This window comes from Akebia trifoliata, chromosome 2, assembly GCF_017979445.1.
Source record: "Akebia trifoliata isolate Shusen 1 chromosome 2, ASM1797944v1, whole genome shotgun sequence".
In the NCBI taxonomy this organism is placed as follows: Eukaryota; Viridiplantae; Streptophyta; class Magnoliopsida; order Ranunculales; family Lardizabalaceae; genus Akebia; species Akebia trifoliata.
This window is the reverse complement of record NC_141376.1, coordinates 3524949-3547288: the sequence shown is the minus strand read 5'-3', so window position 1 is coordinate 3547288 and position 22340 is coordinate 3524949. Positions and strand designations below refer to the sequence as shown.

The 22340-nt window shown below is 36.1% G+C and overlaps 2 protein-coding genes across 4 annotated transcripts; one reads left to right on the top strand and one right to left on the bottom strand.

Annotated features, from left to right (window-relative positions):
- The first annotated feature begins 722 nt into the window (after positions 1-722).
- SHT (spermidine hydroxycinnamoyl transferase) lies at positions 723-2606 on the top strand. Its single transcript, XM_086422869.1, has one exon. The coding sequence runs from the start codon at positions 779-781 to the stop codon at positions 2165-2167; it is 1389 nt and encodes a 462-aa protein (XP_086278995.1). The 5' UTR covers positions 723-778; the 3' UTR covers positions 2168-2606.
- A 1250-nt stretch (positions 2607-3856) lies between these two features.
- On the bottom strand, positions 3857-21253 carry LOC147408853 (kinesin-like protein KIN-7D, mitochondrial). Of its 3 annotated transcripts, none has more exons than XM_086422839.1 (25): positions 20439-21253; positions 20205-20302; positions 19814-19903; positions 19628-19680; positions 18920-18985; positions 18771-18824; positions 18469-18528; positions 14391-14469; positions 14241-14308; positions 12084-12140; positions 11876-11980; positions 11287-11391; positions 10918-11025; positions 10687-10818; positions 10323-10505; positions 9331-9558; positions 8205-8345; positions 7073-7192; positions 6907-6957; positions 6734-6781; positions 6364-6510; positions 4656-5396; positions 4391-4520; positions 4182-4303; positions 3857-4045 (listed from the first exon to the last, which is right to left on the bottom strand). In XM_086422839.1, the coding sequence occupies exons 1-24, from the start codon at positions 20783-20785 to the stop codon at positions 4218-4220; spliced, it is 3297 nt and encodes a 1098-aa protein (XP_086278965.1). In that variant the 5' UTR covers positions 20786-21253; the 3' UTR covers positions 3857-4045; positions 4182-4217. The 3 variants fall into 3 exon arrangements, with proteins under 3 accessions (XP_086278965.1, XP_086278974.1, XP_086278983.1); XM_086422848.1 differs by having other exon boundaries at positions 4190-4303; XM_086422857.1 differs by lacking the exons at positions 14241-14308; positions 14391-14469.
- Positions 21254-22340: the final 1087 nt, after the last annotated feature.

Sequence of the window (22340 nt, the reverse complement as noted above, 5' to 3'; positions counted from 1 at the left end):
TATGACTGTTCAAAGCAACAATCAGACCTAAAATTGCACCTCAACACTAACTTCAATAGTGAATCGGCCTTCTTTCATTGAGTTGAGGTAACAGTGTAAGTACCTGTCAAATACCCTTCAATGCTCAAATTAATATTAAAGTTGCAAAAAGTTAATGATTACAAATTGAACCACCACCCTAAAGTACATTCTTGTATGATGATGCTCTATTATTTATGGGTTCATCCTTTTGTTTAATCCCCTTCCTAAGACACGTCATCAATTTTCTTATTTAAGGGAATTTTTTAGGATCATCTTCTGGATTTGATTTCGGGTTAGATAAAGAAAAGCCTTCCCCAGGTAGAAAATTATCCATTCCTGGACAGGTCGTGATTGATACCGTCAATTACTCTTAAATTCTTGGGAAACTCTCCCATTCCGAATGGAGGACTAATCGTCCCATGTGAACAAGTAATCAGGTCGACTCAGCCGTGCCAAACCGACCAATTAAATGGGCAGGCACGTGTAGGGTCAGGATTTGGTCCTAGTTCTATTCTATACATTTATTATTTGGGAATACTCAGCTCTCATGACACATGAGGGTTAAAAATAAAAAATAAAAAAGCTATGAAGGAGGCAACTCAATATTTTTTTAAAGTTGGGGGAGGAAAGTAAAATATGCCTCAATGCCCAAGGACTTAAGTAAAAGTTAACACTAGGATAAATGTAGAGGTCTGTGCCTCAAAATTACGAACTACAAACAGCTCTACAGAAGTGTTAAAGTAGAAGATCGAAGACGATGGTGAGTTTGATGACCTCTTACACAGTTAAGCCAGCTGTGCCAACGACTCCAAATGTCCGGCTCCAGTTAACCGATTTTGATCAGCTTCAGGGCCCGACCCATGCACCCACCATTTACTTCTACCGACACATGACTCATTCGTCCGTTTCAACCTTGTTTGACACGATGAAAAACTCACTGAGTCAAGCATTGGTGCAATTCTACCCATTAGCGGGACGTTTGGAGTCGATCAGTGGAAGCCGATTTCAGATCCATTGCAACGACATGGGAGCTCAGCTCTTAGAAGCAGAAGCAGAATCCGAAATTGACGATTATGGTGATTTTAGCCCAAGTCCAAAGCTTAAAGAACTTGTTCCTCGTGTTAATTACTCCTCAGGTATTTTTACCGAATTTCCATTGCTTTTAGTGCAACTAACAAAGTTTCGGTGTGGTGGTATCAGCATAGGTGTGGCGCTATCACATATAGTTTGTGATGGACTTGCTGCACTTCACTTCATTAGTTCATGGTCGACAATCGCTCGGGGCGAGAATCCCGATGATTTACCCATTTTAGATCGAACGGTTTCCTACATGGGTGATCCTCTAGCAAAACCACGCTTTGATCACGATGAGTTTAATCCTCCACCGTTGTTAAACGGCAAAGAAAATGCGGATGAGGAACGGAAGAAGGAAATAACTGTGGCGACGTTAAAATTGACGGTAGTTGAAATTGGAAAACTCAAGAATAAAGCCAACACTGAGGTCCAAACCGAAACCGGAACTGGAACTGAAACTGAAAACAGGAGTGACCGTATCCGTACCACTGGCTACAGCCGTTACGAGGCCATTGCTGGGCACGTGTGGAGATGTGCATGCAAGGCACGCAAACATTCCACGGGTCAATTAACGACGTTAGGCGTATCTGTAGACTGCAGACAGCGTTTATGTCCGCCTTTACCGCATGGTTACTTCGGCAATGCGATTCTGTTAAAACCGGTAATCACAACATCAGATGAGCTGGGATCGAAGCCATTGGGATACGCATCGAGCAAGATCAGAGAAACAGTGGTGATGGTCAACAATGAGTACGTAAGATCAGCCATGGATTATTTGAAAAGTCAAGAAGATTTGACTATGTTCAAGAATCCGTTCCATACGGTGGGTTGTACACTAGGGACTTTCAGAGGGAATCCAAATGTTGCGGTAACAAGCTGGTTGGGCCTACCAATATATGATGCTGATTTCGGATGGGGAAAGCCCATTCACATGGGCCCAGCATCGATTGGTTATGATGGGAAGTGTTTTATCATCCCTGGAGGTGATGAAGATGGATCTCTGACTCTCACAATAGGTCTGCAGCTGGCCCACATGGATGATTTCAAGAAATTCTTTTATGAAGATATTTAAGTTTAATATTTAGAGGTAATTTATCTATATAGATTTTGATCAAATAATTAGGATCTGGTAAGGAGTCTCATTCCTATTTAATACAATTGTCTACTCAATTGGAACCCAACTTGTTTACTCTGCAATGAATGTGTGCCACGTAAACATCCTTCTTACGAAAGGAATGGGACATCTTCTTAATCAGATCAGAACTCTTAATTAAATGCATGTTTGGGTGATTTAGATAAGATGGAAAGCCCCAATTCAGATAAGATGGAAGGTGTGAGGAGTGCTGATCTCAAGACTTCGGTTCAAAATCCTCTAATAGCTATGGTCAATAAAAGTGGTTTTTCTATTTTATAGAGTTTGAGAAAATATTGAATTTTTATGTGCTTTCCTCTTTTCTTGTAAAAACTTCAAAGCTCAAAATTATTTAAGTGTGATTATCCGATTGTTATTACGGATCTTTGATAATGGAAGTGGGATTGGATTTACTTGTTTTGGTTTTTACTAGAATTGAGTTTTAAGAGATTAGTTGATTTTATCAAAGAGTAGGAGATAAGTATTAATCTCTATTCTTATAATTTTTATCTTAACTAATAATTTTTCACTTGCAAGTTAAGTTGTGGATATAATCCTCTTATGGATGAACAGTGTATACAATTATTTATTGTTTCTTGCATTTACGTTGCTACACATTTTTAAAAGTTTTGGTAGTTGAATTATTTTTTGAAGAGAGAATTTCGATAGTCAAACTGCCCATATATGTGTGGCTTAGTCAAGACACAACATCGACTTGACGAGGATGTCAGATAATTGAAAATGGTCCTTATTTAACTGTGCAGCATACCAATTACCGAGCAAGTATGACAACATATATTGTCGATATTCATTTCCATATTTATTGGCACCCTTTTTTAACCGCTTGTGGTCAGGGGGGAAGACCAGATCCAACCCAATCGTCCACAGTTTGATAAATGAACCCAGATCTTCCAACCCAATTATTGATCCAGTTAACAAGACTGAACTATTCCCCCAATATTCAAATGTCAGGTGATCCGGTCCACAAAGCTTGGCCCAAATCTCATTAGAGAGGGAAAAAAAAAAAACAATACCAATGGGGCCATCCCTGCTACTTGGCACTTGCAGAGGCTAATAATGGGGCACATCTTGGATGTTGCCAACAGCAAGAAAATGAAACTAATGGTAGCAACCATCACGGTTCAATGTAAGAGAATAATTGCATCTTACTTTCTAGGATATACAAATGCTGCACAATTTTACATTCCTATAAATAAATAAAAATGAGTCTGATAATCTGACTACCCCACGTGGCAAACTCAATCGACTACCTGACGTGACAAGTTTGGGAATCATATATCTGCGCTCTTCGGGATACACAGTTCCCTCGAGATACAATTATTTATGGGGAAATGCAATTATATATCCTGAGGGGCGCAGATCCACGGTTCCCAACTTGTCACATCAGGGTAGTCGATTGAGTTTGCCACGTGGGGTAGTTAGATTATCACGATTCAAAAAAAAATAAAAAATTAACTGAGGGAACATCAATGAGGTACAAACAATACTTTTTTTGTAATCCATTCAAAGCAAAAGATTAATACAATGCTCAAAAGATTAATACAATGCTCCTTATTTGTAGAAGCTTTCATTAAACCTTCTTCTATACATGATAATGGAAACTCAAAAGGAGAACCAATATTTTCTGCTATATTTGAGATTGAAACACCAATCAAGAATTTTGTCCTTTTTCTTTTCATTTTTTTTTTCTTTTTTAGGATACCATTTTAGACAGTTACATACAGTCCAACTAATAAAAGAATTGCACCCGATAGAACACGGGAAAATAGCAAATGGCTGAATAATGGTATAAGCCCCCTGGAAGAAAAAGAAAACATGTGTTAGAAAAAAAAATTCTGTTTAGGTATATCCATCAATACTTCATGATAAATTGGTTTAATAATATTTTTTCATTTTATGAAAGGTAGTATAATCTTAAAAAAAAAAGGTTCACCATTTTACATGAGCTTTTGGAGCATGTGACATGTGATTAGGAAGGGAAAGCAAAGATCCTATCTGCAATCTTTGTGCGACAAAGTGGACACTCAGAACATGCAAGTGAACAAGGCTTGCACACTGCACACGTTACACCAAGATTGATTACAAATTGTAAATAATAATCACACACACACACACATTAAATAAAAGGCTATGAATGCTTACAGCAAAAATGCCTGCATGGGAGGAGAAGTGCAGCCGTTGGTGCTTCAAAGCATACTTTACACACATGAGAATTTGCATCCCCACTCCCCAGGGCTTCAAGCTGTCTTTCCTTCATCTCTTGCATCCGGGCCTAAATACATTGACACACAGTGAGATGACCATTTCTATGAAGTTTTATTTAACTGTCACATCTAATTCATAATGCTTATAGTTGATTGCCAATCAGATGCATGTAAGATAATTTAAGAATATTACACAATTATACCTTCAGGCGGACAACCAGAGGTTCTACCTCGGTGCCATTATCAATTGATTCTGTACTATTGGAAACTTGCATCTCCTTAAGGCTATTGTCCTCGGTGTAATTATCATTAGTTTTCAGATCATTCACTAAGTCTATTCCAGCACTAGACCTCTCTCCATTCAACTCTGGAACAGCTCCACCTTCTTTCTTCAACTTCGCAACAAGTACCCACATACTTGCTAAATCATTTTCTAAAGCTACTTCTCTTTTCTTGGCCTCGTCAACTTTTTTCCTGTATTCCTCTTTGGCAAGTTCCTTTTCAGCTAAAGCTGCTTCGAGAACAGCCTCTCTATGTTTCCTTGCCTGTAACTCAATCTTTAAATCATCGGGATCAAGATTCCAGTACTCAGCATTGTCATAGACTGCACCATGAATTTCATTACCTCTTCCTACAGGCCGACTTTTTCTTCCAAGCTTCATATTATCAATCTTGCGGCTTATACCATTATTACCAGTTTGCATGCCAGTACCTCTCGAGTATGCCATATCTTGAGCAGCTACCAATTCTTTTTCTTGTCTTGCATTCTGTACCGAAAGCTTAGTGACCTCATCTGCCAAATTTTTCAGCTCAACAGCAGCAGCAGATGCTAATTCCTTTGCATAAGAAGCTTCTTCAGCCAACTTTCGATTCTGCACACGCAATCCACTGTTCTCCTCCATTATTTGAACATGTTCTAGCTTTAGTTTCTCGTTCTCAATCTCCTGTTGTCAACCACAAATACATACAAATTAGTTGCAAAAACAAGAAAACAGCTCATAGAGGTCCCAAGATACAAGAGAGATGCTGACATTTGCTACAGGTTAGAAACACATGACACTGATTATGCAATGTAGAACAAATGGAAAATGAAAGACTGATTTTCAGCTACATAAATTAACAAAGCCTGATCAAGTAAAGAAAATCAATATGAGAAAAAAATTGCACTAGATTGGGAAAAAAAACAAAGGTCATCATCTCAGCAGTCAACAGAGACCAGTTTCCACCAAATTTAAAGCCCAACTGGATTATATCCATCCACTTGATTTAAGAATATAGTCAGTTTTTAAAAAGTGCTTGCAAACTTCTATAGTTTGGTAGTTTAGTTACCACAAAAGTTTGTTAGTCTGTTTTGCATAAGTGAGTTTTTTGCATTCTGAATAGAGGATGTGATCACGTCATGTGCAACGAAGACTCATAACAGTCCCAGTTATGACCATGCAAATTGAAGGTTATAAAATAGAAAAAGAAAGGCAAAAATGGACATGGATGGAGGTAGTGAGAGTGGATATGGATAGACTTGAATTAACATAACACATGGCTTTAGACAGGATACAATGGAGAAGCAGGACTCATTCAGTGGACCCCAAGTATTTGGGATAAGTTTTAATGATGAATATGATTCGGGATAAAAAATGCAAACCAAAAGCTAGAATAGAAATTGGCCTCGGTAATCAGTTTGTATGAACAATATTTCCAAGTTCACCATCTCAGTATGTATGTTGCAATATATAAAAGCAAGGTGCTGATGAATATTTTTCAGCTTCAAGTAGAAACTCTATTCCACTAAAGGAAAAAAAACTAAAATAGTTCTACCCAGTAAGGGAGAATGCAACATATATCATAATTACTTTTACCAAGAATTATCAACAGCTGCACAAACTAATAATATTAGCAGATCATGGTAACCACCTGTGACTGAATTTTCCTCTTTAACTCATCAATATGTTCTTCAGAAGCACAGTGAACAGAAGATGATGGTGATTTTTCACCCATGACCAAAGCCAACTGCTGTTGCAGGAGGAGTACTTTCTCTTGCAATTCCTTGTTCTCTGAACACTGAAACCACATACAAAAAAACAAAAAACAAAAATCCTCAAACCTTGTAAAACAAAAAAAAACTGGAGAGTAGGACAGAGCCTATAAAAGGTGGCTCGGCAGCGTCTCCAACCTGAAGGAACATTAAAAGTTCAAATATTTTCTGAGAAAAAAATACAGTATTGCCGATCATATAAAATCATTATATGAAAATGCCAAAAAGAAGGGTATTGCAGTTAAAAACCTTATCCTGCAGTTGTTCCTGGAGTATACGATTGTCTGCTGATTTTATCTGCATTCATAGCTCACAGGGTTTAACCAAATGACAAATATGAAGCATTATGCTTATAGAAAGTTGGTACGCAACCATTAGTATATAGCATTTCACACTAAAAATTTAAGGAATCAAGGAGTAACCTCTAGCTCAAAACCCTTCTCATTGCACTGTGTCATCAATCTCATAACCGTCTGTTTCACAAAATAACGCACAGTTTAAATAATAAATAAAGATACTCAGCATCTTCAAGAGTAAAAAAGACAGAACAGAAGTTGCGGATGACAATGATGACAAAAAATAAACTACCTGCTGCATGTCAACCAAGGATGCATTAGACATAGAAGCTTCACCGCTCTCAAGTATGTGCTTCTCTAAAACTCTCATTTGCCTCCTTTTCTCTTGGATTTCAGACTCCAATTTCTGAATCTGTATTTTACAAAGCATCCACCAATACTGAATCAGTCGTGGAAAAAGGAAAACCTCAGATAAAGTATGTTATGTAATTGTATCATCACTAGAAGTTGCGCCAACACACCATCTGGTACTGCTTGGCACTAATACGCAGTAACATGTAGCTTCTATTAATAGATACTCGTGTGTTATGGCAATTCAAAGAAATGAACAGAATATAAGATATGTGAAGCAAGTGAATTGAAATTCATCCTCATTGTCTATTTAAATTTTAAATAATGCATTGTTTTTTTTAGTGTCTAGCAGAATACCATTAAGATAATTGGCTACTTAATCAAGCAATTTTCCTTTTTTCTTACCAAAACTTCAGCAAAAGGAGGTCCATTTTAGCGCAACTATCAAGATACAGTGTCACTTGCTCATAATCCAGAAGAAACACTTGAGATGGTGGATGTTCGAATAAAAAATTGTTGGTATGCGATTTTGTTCCAAAAGCAGTTGACCCTTTTGAACTCATCAATCCAAAATTCTAAGTTATACGAAACAAAGAAACCAGTCAGGAGAAACAGTAAGGAAACATACCAAGGGAAGGATCATATCACATTCACCATAAGTGGAAGGTAAAGAAAGAGCTATTTTCTAAGAAGATAAACAAAATCATCGGAGAAGTTTTGGTTGGTGCCACCCTGGTGCCCAAGGGCAGAAAGCACAAACAAAAGGTTGTACTAGAATTCTGTGTAATACTCATCCAGTTCAATTGAAGAAGTCAAGAAGTTGTACAAGGTAGAAAAAACTGGATTGTCAACATTGGAAATAAAGTGCCAAACTTGAATAGCCCTGCAAGGTTGTTTGCTAGCAAAGGGAAAATACTCATAAGGTTTTGCAACATACGAGATTTTAAAATCATTTCGGTGATGCATATCAGAATTCAACACCATCCATTCTAACTTGTTAACACCTGACCATTGGAGATGGGATGCAGCAAAACCTTTTTTTAATATATTTAGACAAGAGAGGAAATGTATACCTGGGCCTGCATGCCCTCAGGATCATTTACAGATTGCTCCATTAAACGCTTCAGGGTACTGGTGCTGAATGCAATCTCTCCAGCAAGCATTTTAACTTGTTCAACAAGTAGGTCCATCTGATCTGACATTGCCATCCCAGCCTACCAATCCAATAAGGAAAAAACCGTTCAACTTAGTGGTCCACTCCCACAAACAAGCATTGCAAGAATATGAGAAGAACATATACTAATAGTATAACCATCATCTTCTAGAAGATGATTGCAATAAGAATTATATGTCTATTGCTCATTGATTTCTTTGATACTAACACATTTAAATGGCACTTGTAACAGATAATCGACACCATAATTACTGAACCGAAGCATGTCTGTCAACAGGATTTTCTACAAAACTTCCCAATACTAAAGATGCTTCAGAAATATGAAGGTGAAGAGATGATGAATACATAAAAAAGACGAGTACACCAATAGAAGAGGAAAAGACATATCATGCATATAAAGTAGCTTATATGAACAGTTTTACTATCCCAACTCAAATATCATACACTTAAGCCTTATATTTTTCTCAACTATATACTGCTCGAGCTCAATGAGTTATAGTCTAAGATACTCAGATATGGAGATTCCTAGCACAGAAACCAGCTACAAGAAATGGGAATAAGACTCTTTATTTCTCACAATCCGGGACAGACACAAACACAGGTAGTATCCCATCTAGTATAACGATAATGTGCTTTAATTTTGGGATTTTAAAGCTTTATCTTCTTCTTTCTTTTTTTCCTTTTTTACATTTTTTGGTATAACATCTTGTCAAACGAATTGATAATGATATAACATTTGTATATTTTCCATGAAAAAATAACCAAGAAAATGGTTAAGAACTGAAAAAACAACAATAAGAAAGAGAAAATAATAGAATACCAGTAAACGGTCATTATCGGTATTGTATTGTTGTGGGTACGCTGGGCATGTTGAAATATTTTTATTTGTGTAGTTTAAGGTAGTGACAGCATTATCATGCAACCATGCTGGTATGGTATACCACTAATATATTATTAAACAAAAATGTTTTTTAAACTAGTTAGACATTACTATTTGAAAAAAAAAGGGGGACAATGAAACATACTGTTGGCAGTCTAAAACCACTGGAAGTCCCACTGATAAGTTCACCCACTTGAGTTGACTCTGTAACTGAACTGCTCGTTGGAGATTGGTCTTCACTCCACTTGCTGGAAGATCTATTGTGTTTAAGATCATAAGAAGGGTCTGATGGAACTGAAAGAGCAGAAGATGAAGAGTCTTTCTGGTTCTCACTTTCTAAAAGCAGAGGACCCTCACGTAAAACATCCAATTTCTGAAAATAAATAGAATGAGGGATCAGCATCTCAATAATGCCCTCCAGATTGGAACAGGCACCAGCACAGAAATTAAACTGTGGCTTCAGAAAAATAAAAATAAATAAATAAAACTATAAATTTTTAACAACTTGAAATCATGGGTTTATTCCATGTGGCACATCTGATCTTCAATCAGGAGCTTATGTGATGGAACACCCTGGCATCCCCAAATGGGAATGCAAGTCAGTTTGTCCATTCCTAAGCTTTCATTTTGATGTTCAAAAATAATTTATGAACATTAAATTCAATCGATGTAACAATTACCATGACCTGGGTTCAAAACCCGCCTTACACCTACTAATTACTGAACACTAATCCCCCCCGCCCCCCCAACAACAACAACAAAACTATGTAACGAAAATCCAGAACAACATGAATCTAATTGAGTCTCTTAAACGTAAATATGTATATGACTATCGGAAATTAAAATGGAAAAGAATTAGAAGAAATGGAAAGAAGAAAAAAAGGGAAGGGAGACGGGAGAAAGACAAGAATACCCTAACATGCAGCACAGATCCCATCCATAAAATAGAAATGCCTATAATGTCCCTAATTCTCTTACCCTAACTCTGGATTTCCTTTGATAGTTTTCCTGGTTTTCCAACATCCTACATATATTATTAATTCAAATGCTCAAAATACTAAATGTATATTAAGATTAAGAATTAAAGAACCAATAACGGCCATAATTTTTCATGAAGAAAGAAAACAAGAAACTTACATCATCTTCACAAAGAGAATGACGCCGTTGATGACTGGGTACTTCACTCAAACATCCAGGAATCGTATTCTTTGTAGAAACAAGTATGAGCTTAGTTAACCTTTGGATTCTACTCATGAGAGCTGCTTTTGCTTCCTCTTCTTCCTCTAATCTTGACTGCATTTTTACCTGACCCTCTTCTAACTGTTCAAAGATGTGAAATCAAGAAATGTTCAATGTCATAATGGTAAGACTAAGAAAAACTTAGATTTTTAGTCCTAAAATATTATGTATAGAACAAAATAAAAATTAATAATACATATGACACAAACAAATGGCTTAAGAAGTATAATCACTGAAATTGAAAATATGATGTGAAAGGAACCTTTTGCTTCAAGCTCATGATCTCCTCATGATTGATACCAGCAAGCACTCCTTGCTTTAATTGATCAAGTTCTTGTTTGAGGATCGAAATTTCCCTTTGATACTTCTTAATCAATGACTTCTCATCAATAATCTGTAGTTGCCAATGTTTCCAACAGAAGTGTAAAGCTGGTCATCTCCAGTTAAAAAGCTTATAACACATTCTGACCATATAGCATTATAAATTACTTACCCTGTTGCGTGAAGCAAAAATTTCCACACGCTTTGCCCTGCTTGCAAACTTTAATGTATTGTGAGTTTCCTCCATATTACTTGATGCAGGAGTAACTGTGCATATGAGCTGTAGAAGATCCATTGGTCAATATGGTACATGATAGTTCTAGATATGAGGACATGCATAGCACAATTAAACTGTAATCCCAAGGACCAACCCCAAAGAAATGAACAAAATGAATGATAACAAAGTCTTCAATATGTATAATGGAATTATGTAATTTCCAATACGCATGCAAAAGTTTAATGATTTTCCAAACAAATTAAACACTCAATATCCAATTAATTACACAAAAAACATAAATTGTTTCTGCTCCACAAAACTTACAGATACATGACCACGGCCACTCAACGAGGATTGTAGAAGGCGGGTAAGCTTAGAATCACGATATGGGACATGAGACGCTTTCCCTTCACTTAGCTTGCCAATTACCTTCAAATTTCAATCCCTCAAATCAGTGCAGGCTCTTGAAAATGAAACAAATATGCAGTGATACAATCATTATAGAAAGTGCACAAACAACCTTCAATCCATATGATAATTATCATTAGAGCCTTATAAAAAAAATTGGACCTGGCCTAATGAATCATGATCTTCATTTCAGTTTTGTCTAATGATTTTTCTAACCTTAAATATGTATAATGAAACAATAAATTTACACAATGGACCTTCATGGAAGTTTAATTTTTTTTCCTTCAATCTTCAAAGGAAAATGTCTTCAGTTCGGAATTAACAACAACCTGTTAAGTCACTAACAACTTGTTGCAACTTCAAACTCCGATAACAACTGTGCCAAACCCCAACTTTCCAACTAAAAATACCAACTATACTTCAATAAACATAGGCCACAACAAAGAACAATTATCAACGAACTTTTTTTTATCCAAAAGTAATGAAGCAAATAGCTAGCACCTACGGTTCCAAGAGTTAAAAGACTTTTGTTAATGTAAGAGCCCTCCTTTCTCCTTAGTCCAGTTGTTTCGGTTTTTGAACTCTCAGATCCTGCTAAATCAATCAAATTCTACAACAAAGAACTAACAATTAGAAGAAAAAAATGTATGACAGTCAATCAATGAGAGAAGAAATGATACATAGTCAACAAATGGTGATTGATTCTCACATACAAGTTGAGAAAATATTACTCCATCGTATTCGTCACCATGGTCACTACTTTCAATCATCTGGGACAAATGGAGAATGAACAAGATTAGTCAGAGAGAAAAGCAGAAGGAGAGAGACTGTGTATGGATATAAAATGCCAGGAAAATAAATCACTAGGAAGAATTTTTAGGTAATCACGATAAAATGTAATAGCAAAGAAACCACGGTAATTGAACAAACAAGATTTCATCCTTGTGCATGAATAAAAGGTGTAAATGAAAAACCAACATATTGACCAACAAAATTAATAGGAGTCATCCTCCATAAAATCCACCCCCAAAAGAACTACCAACAAGCCTTGAATGTGAATGCTTAAAGTATATGAAATAACCTTAATTCCAAACCCATGGTTATAAATCACAGTAGAGGGGGTCTGGGCTCTCCAATAGATACAAAGTATGTATTGTCTTCCATTATTGGGCAAAGCTTACAAGATGTGTGTAATATATCCATCGAGAGATGAGTCTCACTAAATGGATCTATCTTTTAATCAAGAATGTTGAACATTATATTATATGTAATAATGACATGATAGTGTAGGTGTTTCATATGACACCTTTGAGAAGCCTGAAATCCAAATACATCGTACACATGCATTATAGTATAATATTTTCGTTATATTTAACTCGAAAGTTTTATAATAAAAAAAAAAATAGAAATAGTAGAATAATATATTTTCATACCATATATAGATGCAATAACTAAATAAATATAAAGCACTTTATAACAGAAAAGACTGTGAACCAACAACTCTGGTTCTGTTTAACAACTTCAACCAACTCTCCATAATCGTTTGAAGTATCACCTATCAGGATGTATTGACATGTGTATCCAAGTCAAATAGTCAATACATGCCAGCACAACCAAAAATGATAAAATGAATGTCCTAATTACATAGATCATATTGATTCAAGGTATACAACAGGGTGCAACTATACCAGGGCCTAACTATTGTTTAGGTGAATGTCTTCATATAACTGGAGCCAATAAATTTTAACTATGATAGTCCATAGTTCGACAAATTTTATAATGTGTGACCACTGTGACCCAATAAGGGAGACAAATTAAACTTAAAAACAAATTTTACTATTTTATCAAATTCCCGAGACCTCATAATTAATTTGATAGACCTTAGACATTTTTGTTTAAGTATCTTCTTTTTTTTATAAATGAAATTTTCATTAATCCAAATAGGGAGATAGATCCTGTGTGCCCATTTTTATACCTATTAAAAAAAAAAAAAAACAAAGAGAGAGAGAGAGAGAGAGACAAGAGGTTGAGGAGACCTACCTGATGGGAAAAAAACCTAAACAACAAGGCATAAAATCTCAGCAAACAAAACCAAATATAGCAAACAGAGCACCAAAACAAGATAAGAGCTAAAATGTTGATAATGATCTCCTTCTCCCACACCTTACCTTCAAACAAACGGCCATCTCTCTCCTTCCAAATGCCCCAACAAACCCACGAATAATAATATCACAATAACAACAAGTGAACCCTAAACTTTCAAAATTATGTACAAACCAATTTATTTCATATCTTGGAAGAGCTTTTCTATGTTTCCTTGTGCTCCTTAATCCCTTACCTTTGAGAGAAGATAAAAATCTATGCTCTCTAATTCAACTTACCTTTCATCAAACAGAAATCAATCTCTATTAGTTTTGGGTTGGTGAACCACATCAGTCATTTAGCTTTTCATCAGCATAATGGAAATCATAAATCAATATCACCCAAGTCCTAAACTTGTAAAATTATGTAAAAAATAATTAGAATCATTTCTAGAAAGAAAAAAAAAAAGAACTTTCCTTTGCTTCCTTCTTCCTCGTAATCCATCAAGTTTTTTAAATAAAATAAAATAAAGAGGAAAAAAACAAACAAATTTTGGTCTCTTTTAGTTTTGGGAGGAGTAACTACTTTATTTTAAAATTACAAAAAATAAAAGCAACTAGAGAGATGATAAGAAAAAAAAATTACACAAAATTCAATTACCTTTCAAAAACATTGACAAGTCAAGAATAAAGTATGCAAAGTCATAATGCAGCACCTTATATTCCCCAATAAGCCATTTCAATGATTAATAGAGCAAGAATAGGCCTCTTCCATCCAAAAGTACTTACCAATGTGAATATAGTGTGACTCCGGCTACTAAACAAGTTAAAATTATTTGAACCAACGTGACGATGTTCTGCCATCATAAACATCAGAAGTTAGAAACATACATCTATGTTCATCAAAGCATTATGTGCGTGTGTGTTGCTGCCCACTACCTTCTCCAGCGGCAATGAAAGAAAGAGCATGCCCAGGTGACAAAACTACTTCTTCCTTTATGCCCTCAACGTAAGTGCCCTGCAACACTTTTAGCATGCATGATTAATAGCCCAACCAAGATGCAATAAAACATAATGAATTTTTCAATATAAAAAAGATGAGGAAAGGGAAAGGCTATCACACTGTAGGCAAAAGCATTCCCCTTACTACAGTAAATCTATGTGAAAGAAATGAGGGGTTCAGATCTGTAGACACGTGATTTCATCATTACGATGACCACATCTACTAAGGTTAGGAGTCGCCACCATTCATTTTTGTAAGTGGGTGTGAATGGTCACCCGATGTGCATTTTTTAGAAAATGTGACATTTTTGGCATTTAGTGACTCTCGATGGATAGGAACTAATCGAACCTTGAGATTCGGGGTAAGCGGCTCGGTTGGAGAAAAGGGAAGGTGTTAGGCACCCTTTTCTCCCCACTAAATAGTGGTAACCTCAACTCAACTCGGTCATTTTAATCGAAAATACAAGAATAAAAACGAAAGTGCCACGTGTTGATAATGTGTACCCTAAGTAGGGATTTATTTTTGGCTTGATTATAGGATCATCCCATTGAAGGGGATGATCCTTATAAACCTTTGCCTTGAGAAGAGAGGAGGGGATAATAGAAGAGGGAGGAGGAGAGGGTGTAGAAGAAAAGGGGGTTATTTTGTTGCACCCACCTTGTATCTTCGATCTTCTTTTCTTCTTCTTCTTTGATGTCTTCTAAGGTCCTTAGTAATTTAGGAAAATGTTATTTTTTTTTTGTAATTGAAGGAGTAGAAAAGAGATAAAAGAGGTGAGTGGAGTATAGTAATTTTTTTGTGAGACTTGGGGGAGAGAATTGGTAGTATTTTTTTTTTGTAGTGAAAATTGGGAATAGTGGTTAGTAGTAAGAGTTAGGAGGAGAATTTTTTGTAGTGAAAGTCGGGGGGCTTTTTTAGGAAGAGGATGAGGATATTTATAGATGTTGAGGAGTTTTTTTAAGGGTAAAGTTGGGTGAAATGAAGAAAAATGATAGAATGGTTATAAGTTTGAGAAAGAAGTGGGTGTAATTTAGAGGAGATTGGAGGGTATTTAGAGAAGGGGGGTTAAATGGGTGAGTTTTGACCCAAATGGTTTGGATCTTACCCAACCCATTTGGGTGGAGTGTTTGGTGAGGTGAGTTTAAGATGGTGGTTGTGATTAAATGGTATTTAATCACAACCCATCACCTTTTCTCTCAAATCAAACACATCTACCCACACCCCTAACTTATACCTCCCCTAATCTACCCTCATCATTCCCTACAAAACCCACATCTACAACCTAAACCTACACCATCCTCTCAAGTCAAACACTCAGCCTCTCCCATCAACCTAATCTCAACCCTTCATTCCCACCCACTTTGACACATGGCATCATCTCCCTTACCCTCCCAAAATATCATCAACCACCTCTTTAAATCCTCCATTCTCTTAAACCAAATACCATTTAATCACAACCACCATCTTAAACTCACCTCACCAAACACTCCACCCAAATGGGTTGGGTAAGATCCAAACCATTTGGGTCAAAACTCACCCATTTAACCCCCTTTCCCTAAATACCCTCCAATCTCCTCTAAATTACACCCACTTCTTTCTCAAACTTATAACCATTATATCATTTTTCTTCATTTTACCTAACTTTACCCCTAAAAAAACTCCTCAACATCTATAAATACCCTCATCCTCTTCCTAAAAAAGCCCCCCCACTTTCACTACAAAAAATCCTCCCCCCAACTCTTACTACCAACCACTATTCTCAATTCTCACTACAAAAAAAAAATACTACCAATTCTCTCCCCCAAGTCTCACAAAAAAATTACTATACTCCACTCACCTCTCTCATCTCTTCTCTACTCCTTCAATTACACAAAAAAAATAACATTTTCCTAAACTACTAAGGACCTTAGAAGACATCAAAGAAGAAGAAGAAAAGAAGATCGAAGATACAAGGTGGGTGCAACAAAATAACCCCCTTTTCTTCTACACCCTCTCCTCTTCCCTCTTCTATTATCCCCTCCTCTCTTCTCAAGGCAAAGGTTTATAAGGATCATCCCCTTCAATGGGATGATCCTATAATCAAGCCAAAAATAAATCCCTACTTAGGGTACACATTATCAACACGTGGCACTTTCGTTTTTATTCTTGTATTTTCGATTAAAATGACCGAGTTGAGTTGAGGTTACCACTATTTAGTGGGGAGAAAAGGGTGTCTAACACCTTCCCTTTTCTCCAACCGAGCCGCTTACCCCGAATCTCAAGGTTCGATTAGTTCCTATCCATCGAGAGTCACTAAATACCAAAAATGCACATCGGGTGACCATTCACACCCACTTACAAAAATGAATGGTGGCGACTCCTAACCTTAGTAGATGTGATCATCGTAATGACAAAATCACGTGTCTACAAGATCAACAAGAATGTAAGTGTAATTTTAAGACCCAGTTTCTATAGCAAGTCGGATCTGCTAATGTAATTGTCTCTTCCTCTTTTTTCTAGCCCCTTCTATTATCTGTTTTATGTTTCCACACTAAATAAATTTATATCATTAATTATCAAAAATAAAAATTTAAAAATGAAAGGTGATGTATAAAGCTAAACCAACTTATGATATTTTCACCTATGTAAAACTCAAGATGATTAGGTGAGTTTTCACTTTGGAGGAATGTAAAGTATATGCATTTGTTTATCTTGATATGATTGGAAAGTTGTATGTGAATGTTAAACCAGAAAGGAGAAGGTGAAATACTGGAATTAAGATTCTTCTTTCAAGAAATAGAAAAGAAAAGCTAAAATGGGGGGAAAAAAGGGATAGTTGGAGTGGGATATTGTTGGGTCATTAAACTCATCCAATCAAAACAAGGGGCATTAGAGGTAAATGAATCTCAAATCTCTCTTCTCAGGGAAAAATTGGTACCAAGAGTCTAATGCAGTGGAGATGAGGGAAAATGTCACTTTTTCTTGAAAGTGACTTTTGCATTCAATAAGTAAAAAAGAAAAGCTAAAATGGGAAGAAGAAAAAAAGCAATAGTTGGAGTGGGATATTGTTGAGTCGTTGAACTCATCCAATCAAAACAAGAGATAAAGGAATCTCAAATCTTTTTTCTCAAGGCAAAATTGGCACCAAGAGTCTAATGCAGTGGAGGTGAGGGCTCCCCTTCAAGAATTAAAATTTTCACTTTTTCTTGCAAGTGACTTTTGCAATGCCATTGCTTGGGCACTGGGAGCTTGAAAGGACACTAGGGAATTGGCAAAATTGGTAGATTTATGTTTATGCCATGAAGTTTTGCACTCGTAAGAATCAAATGTTGATGCCAACTCATTGGCTAAAAACGGTAATATCAGAATTCTTTGTACCTCAGAATCGATCCAACTCCCGAGGTTCCTTATCTTTTTCTTAATACAATCTATTACTTCAAAAGAAGGGGGACTTTAAATAACTATTTCTTAACCTAAACAATGATTTAATTTATCAAAAAAAAAAACCTAAACAATGATTTAGCAATAAATAGAAAACAAAAATATAAAGTCACTAGTTAAAAAAGATGGAGACTATTTTCAGAGAAAAAGGCTGTGAGCATCTTATTCTTTCTAGAGAAGTAGAAATAATGCACTGAGTTTATTGGAAACCATTTAATCAGGGATAAATAGGAAATTGGGACTACAGATATTTAACAGAAAAAGAGTAAAATTATGTACTTGGAGTGGAGGGGAGGATAAAAAAACCCAAAAAATAAATAAATAAATAAAATGAGAAACCCTGACCAATTCAGATAATGAAATTATATTTTCCAGAGGAGAGACTGAAACAGGTTTGCTTGGCATTGATAAGTTATAGGTCATCCGAATCAAGTGGCATACAATTTTCACAATCAATAAAGCAATGATAAGGGATCAAGAGGAATGAAGGAACAAAAAAGTGAACAAGAACTAGGATACAAGTGCAGACTGTACCCTTATTAACAATCAAGCTAATAAGTTGCAGATTTAGAATTCACAAATTAAGTTTCAAACCTGTGCATCTTCTCTAACACGCAGATTTTGTCCTGTTGGATCAAGCAAGTCATTTATCACCTGAATCATAAACCAAATTAGCATTTTATGTTAGACAAGTTTCACTGGAAGAATAATATAAAGTTTTACATAGTGAAACATAAATATTCAAAACCAAGAATATACAGAAACTAAAAGCACCAAAGACTGGGTATTGATTACATCTTTGAGAGTAACAAGGAAAAGAAAGTATAAATAAACAAATTAAAGTTTGGTCATGAAGTCTCACTACATAAATTCAAACAATGTATAGTTCTACTGACCTCATTATAGATTTCAAGATATGACACACGAAGTAAGAACTCTCTTCCTGGAGTCTGCAAGGAGATTGGCATAATTATGCCAGCTATAAATGTTCAGTTGTTCTACATTTGACTAAAAAAGTGTATAGTTGACACATTAGTGTGCTTACATCTTGAATTATGCTAAACACATCCTTGATGGCTAATGGTATAATTCCCGGAGATATTTGATCTCCCTGCAAAAGATTAATATGGGTAGAAGTCAAAACTAGATACAAGGGAGGAAATGTGCATTTATGCATAAAATAATAAAATATTACATGCATATTGAAACTCTTTTTGAAGCCCGGAACTTTGGAATAGAGTCAAGTAACAATTGTATAGATCAAGAAAACACTTCCTAATAACTAATATAAATAAGTTAAGAAAATAAATTGTGAAAGCACGGACAACAATAAACAAACCTACTAACTACCCAAATAAATGGTTAAACTAAACCCATACCATAAAAACAAGTACAACAAACAAATCTAGAAGCTAACAATCTTCTCAAACCAACTAGAAATGGAAAATAAATACAAATATGATAGAGGCTTCATGCTCATCGAAATTCCTTAATATTTATTTTATAGTTAAAAATATTTTCTCAATTTTCCAGAATGAGAAAATAATAACCCTGACTACAATTGTGAGGGCCCATGGAGATCTCAGACACAAGATCTATTCAAAAAAAAAAAAAAACAGAGAAAACAGCTGTGAAGTGCAGACTCAATTGAGACAAACTGATTTTTCTTAATCTTGATTCATCTTTAATTTAAGAGCGAAAATACCAAACATAAAAAATAAGAAAATATAGTTTTGGTGACATAGTGGTTTACATGCATCGTATGTGTCTTCCCACTACTTGTTACACCGTAGGCAAAAACGGTCCCTGCAATGTAAACAGGTAATGTTTGCATTCAGTCAATAAGACCATTCAACTACGAATACCAACAATTATTTTTTAAACTAAAATTTTTCATTTTGATCGAGACTTGGGAGATTATGAGTATCTGATGAAATACCATTGACGCCCTCCATTGCAGCCTTGACTACAGGTCGAGCAGCTACATCATACACAGTCTTAGAAGTTGTCGAAGGTCCAAAGACTCGATCTGTAGAAAAATAAAATAAGGATGTTTTGCTCGCATTTCAATCCACCATACAGTATTAAGCAGAGCAACAAGAAAACAAAGCATTTACATTGGTTTCTTGACTGGCCAAAGCAACTAATGTTTCAAAACATGAAGGAAAGATTATACATTTTGTAATGCTGCTCCAGAATTCAACAAGGATATAACACCGATCAACATTGAAAATGAAAAAACACACATATTGGATCTTAATTCAGCTCTTAATTATTTCCATGTAATTGACAAAATTTCCCAATTTCAATTATAGGTTTAACATAATTACCAAATGCATAAGCCGTAGCGGGATTAAATTCATGCCGAACAATCTTATCACCATCTGCATACCACGCGATCTCATCTCCACGTTGAAATTCCCGCTCACTGCAACAACAAAATGACCAAAACACGTTCTCTAAACTCCACAAATAAACAATGCAACCCTAAATCCCCAAAATTCCAATCCCTCTAGTCCCAAAACACACAGATCTACCAAAATCCATCCAGATCTAATCCATACCTCAACGGCCTAAATCGAATGGTAACCGAAATGCTATCTCCAGATCTCGATGGATCAACCGGCTCTCCAATGAGCTCTTCCACAGAAGGAAAAGGAACCGGTGTTCGATTTCCCTGGCTTCTCGAGCCACGGTACATTGAATCGCTTCGGCCGCGATTCTGCGTCAAAGATTTGGAAGGTAGACCATTACCAGAGCCGTAAAATGAAGAAGCTGAAGAAGAACAAGAACGAGGAATCGATCTCCCATTTATAAGTGAAGATGACGATGAAGTCGAAGAGAAAGGGCTTGAAGGTTTCCTGTAGCCAAATGGAGAACTACTTCGTCCTCTTGAAGAAGATGCCGCCATTGATCAATCAAAAGAACTATCGATCGATCGATTCTCCTCAAACTAAAGAATAAAAGGAGGAGGTGAGAAAGTAGAATCTGACAGTCTTCACATGCTCCGAATGAGAAAAGAGATAGAGCAACAACTAGGATTATTTTTTTTTTTCTTTTTTGGTTCCTTATAGAGACTTTAAAGCTGAGAAGTCTTCATTTTAGGTTGGAGAGAGAGAGTGGGGAGAGATGGACTTCGTTCCTTCTGTTTTAAGCCAGATAGAGTTGCAGAAGAGGAGCGAAGTCCATCCGAAATAGCTGGTGAGAGTGAAATTGAGGGATTTTTTTAAGTTTTTTAACAATTAAGGGGGGTTTACGTTTAGAATTATTTAGAGAAAAAACTTTAATTAGTGATGAGCTGGTGTGTTTTAATGACGTGGAGAGAGGTTGGCTCAGAAATATAGACAATTTTTAAACTTGGAAGAATCTTGCCCGCGCTTTAAGCCAAACTTTGAAAACTAAACTAAAACGAGCGGGAAAAACCGTAGGCTTTAGTGTAGACAGATTAAAGAGAGTAAGGAGAAGAGGACGACAGACACGAGGCATGCCAGAATTATACAACAATAGAAAATCAAATCTGAAGGAAAACTTAATATCAGCCCGAGTAAACGGTCGTCCCTTAGTAAATACCATGTGTATAACAAAGAAGATGGCTTACTCTGTACCAAGGGATTTCGTTTGCCCGGGCTGACGCCAGCATTGTCCAACAAAACCGAAGTACGTGTGGAGGCGAGGAGCGGAGTGAGAAAAGCTACCCCATTGTTCTCCACGTGTCAATTGCCTTGAGAGAGACTTACTTGGCATTTTGTGCAGCAAACTCTGATGCTTCTTCACGTGGAACCGTCCGCTTTAGCTCGCGAAATGTTATTTTAACGCCTTGACGGTAACATTTGTGACACGTGTGCAAAATAAGACGCAGTTGGAAGCATCACTCATTGTATACGCCTTGTGTAATACTCTAGTATAGAAGTCATTGTGATCCTATGACAGAAACAGTCCCATATAGATTTTCATTGATTGATCTTCAAATCCAAAGAAAGCTGTAAGTCAAAAGTTTTGGACCGCGGGTCCAATCCATCTATCCGTGTGAATATCCAATTGTAATTCGTGCTTCAGAATTTACTTTGATAATCATGATTTAATGAATCGACCACATGAGCCATGATGTACATGCCTCGGATCACAAAATTATATTTCAGTACAATGTTGTATTGCTTATCACATCATGTATTGATTCTCACATTGCTGATGTGGAGGTGCATACATTGCCATAAGTGCTTTTCACTCATATCTCGATGAAAGAATATATGGTTATGTACTATCATGTCAGCAATGTGAGAATCGATATCAATTTTAATGTTACTTTAGCATTTTTCTTATCTTATGTACGTCTTATAAAGGATAAAAGTTGTAACATATCTAAACCGAACAAGTGTTTGAACCTTGACTAAGGAAAGAAGTTTAATAGAAATAAAAGACTCCGTGAAAGTGGTATCTAGATCAATCAAGCGGCCCAATTTTATTCA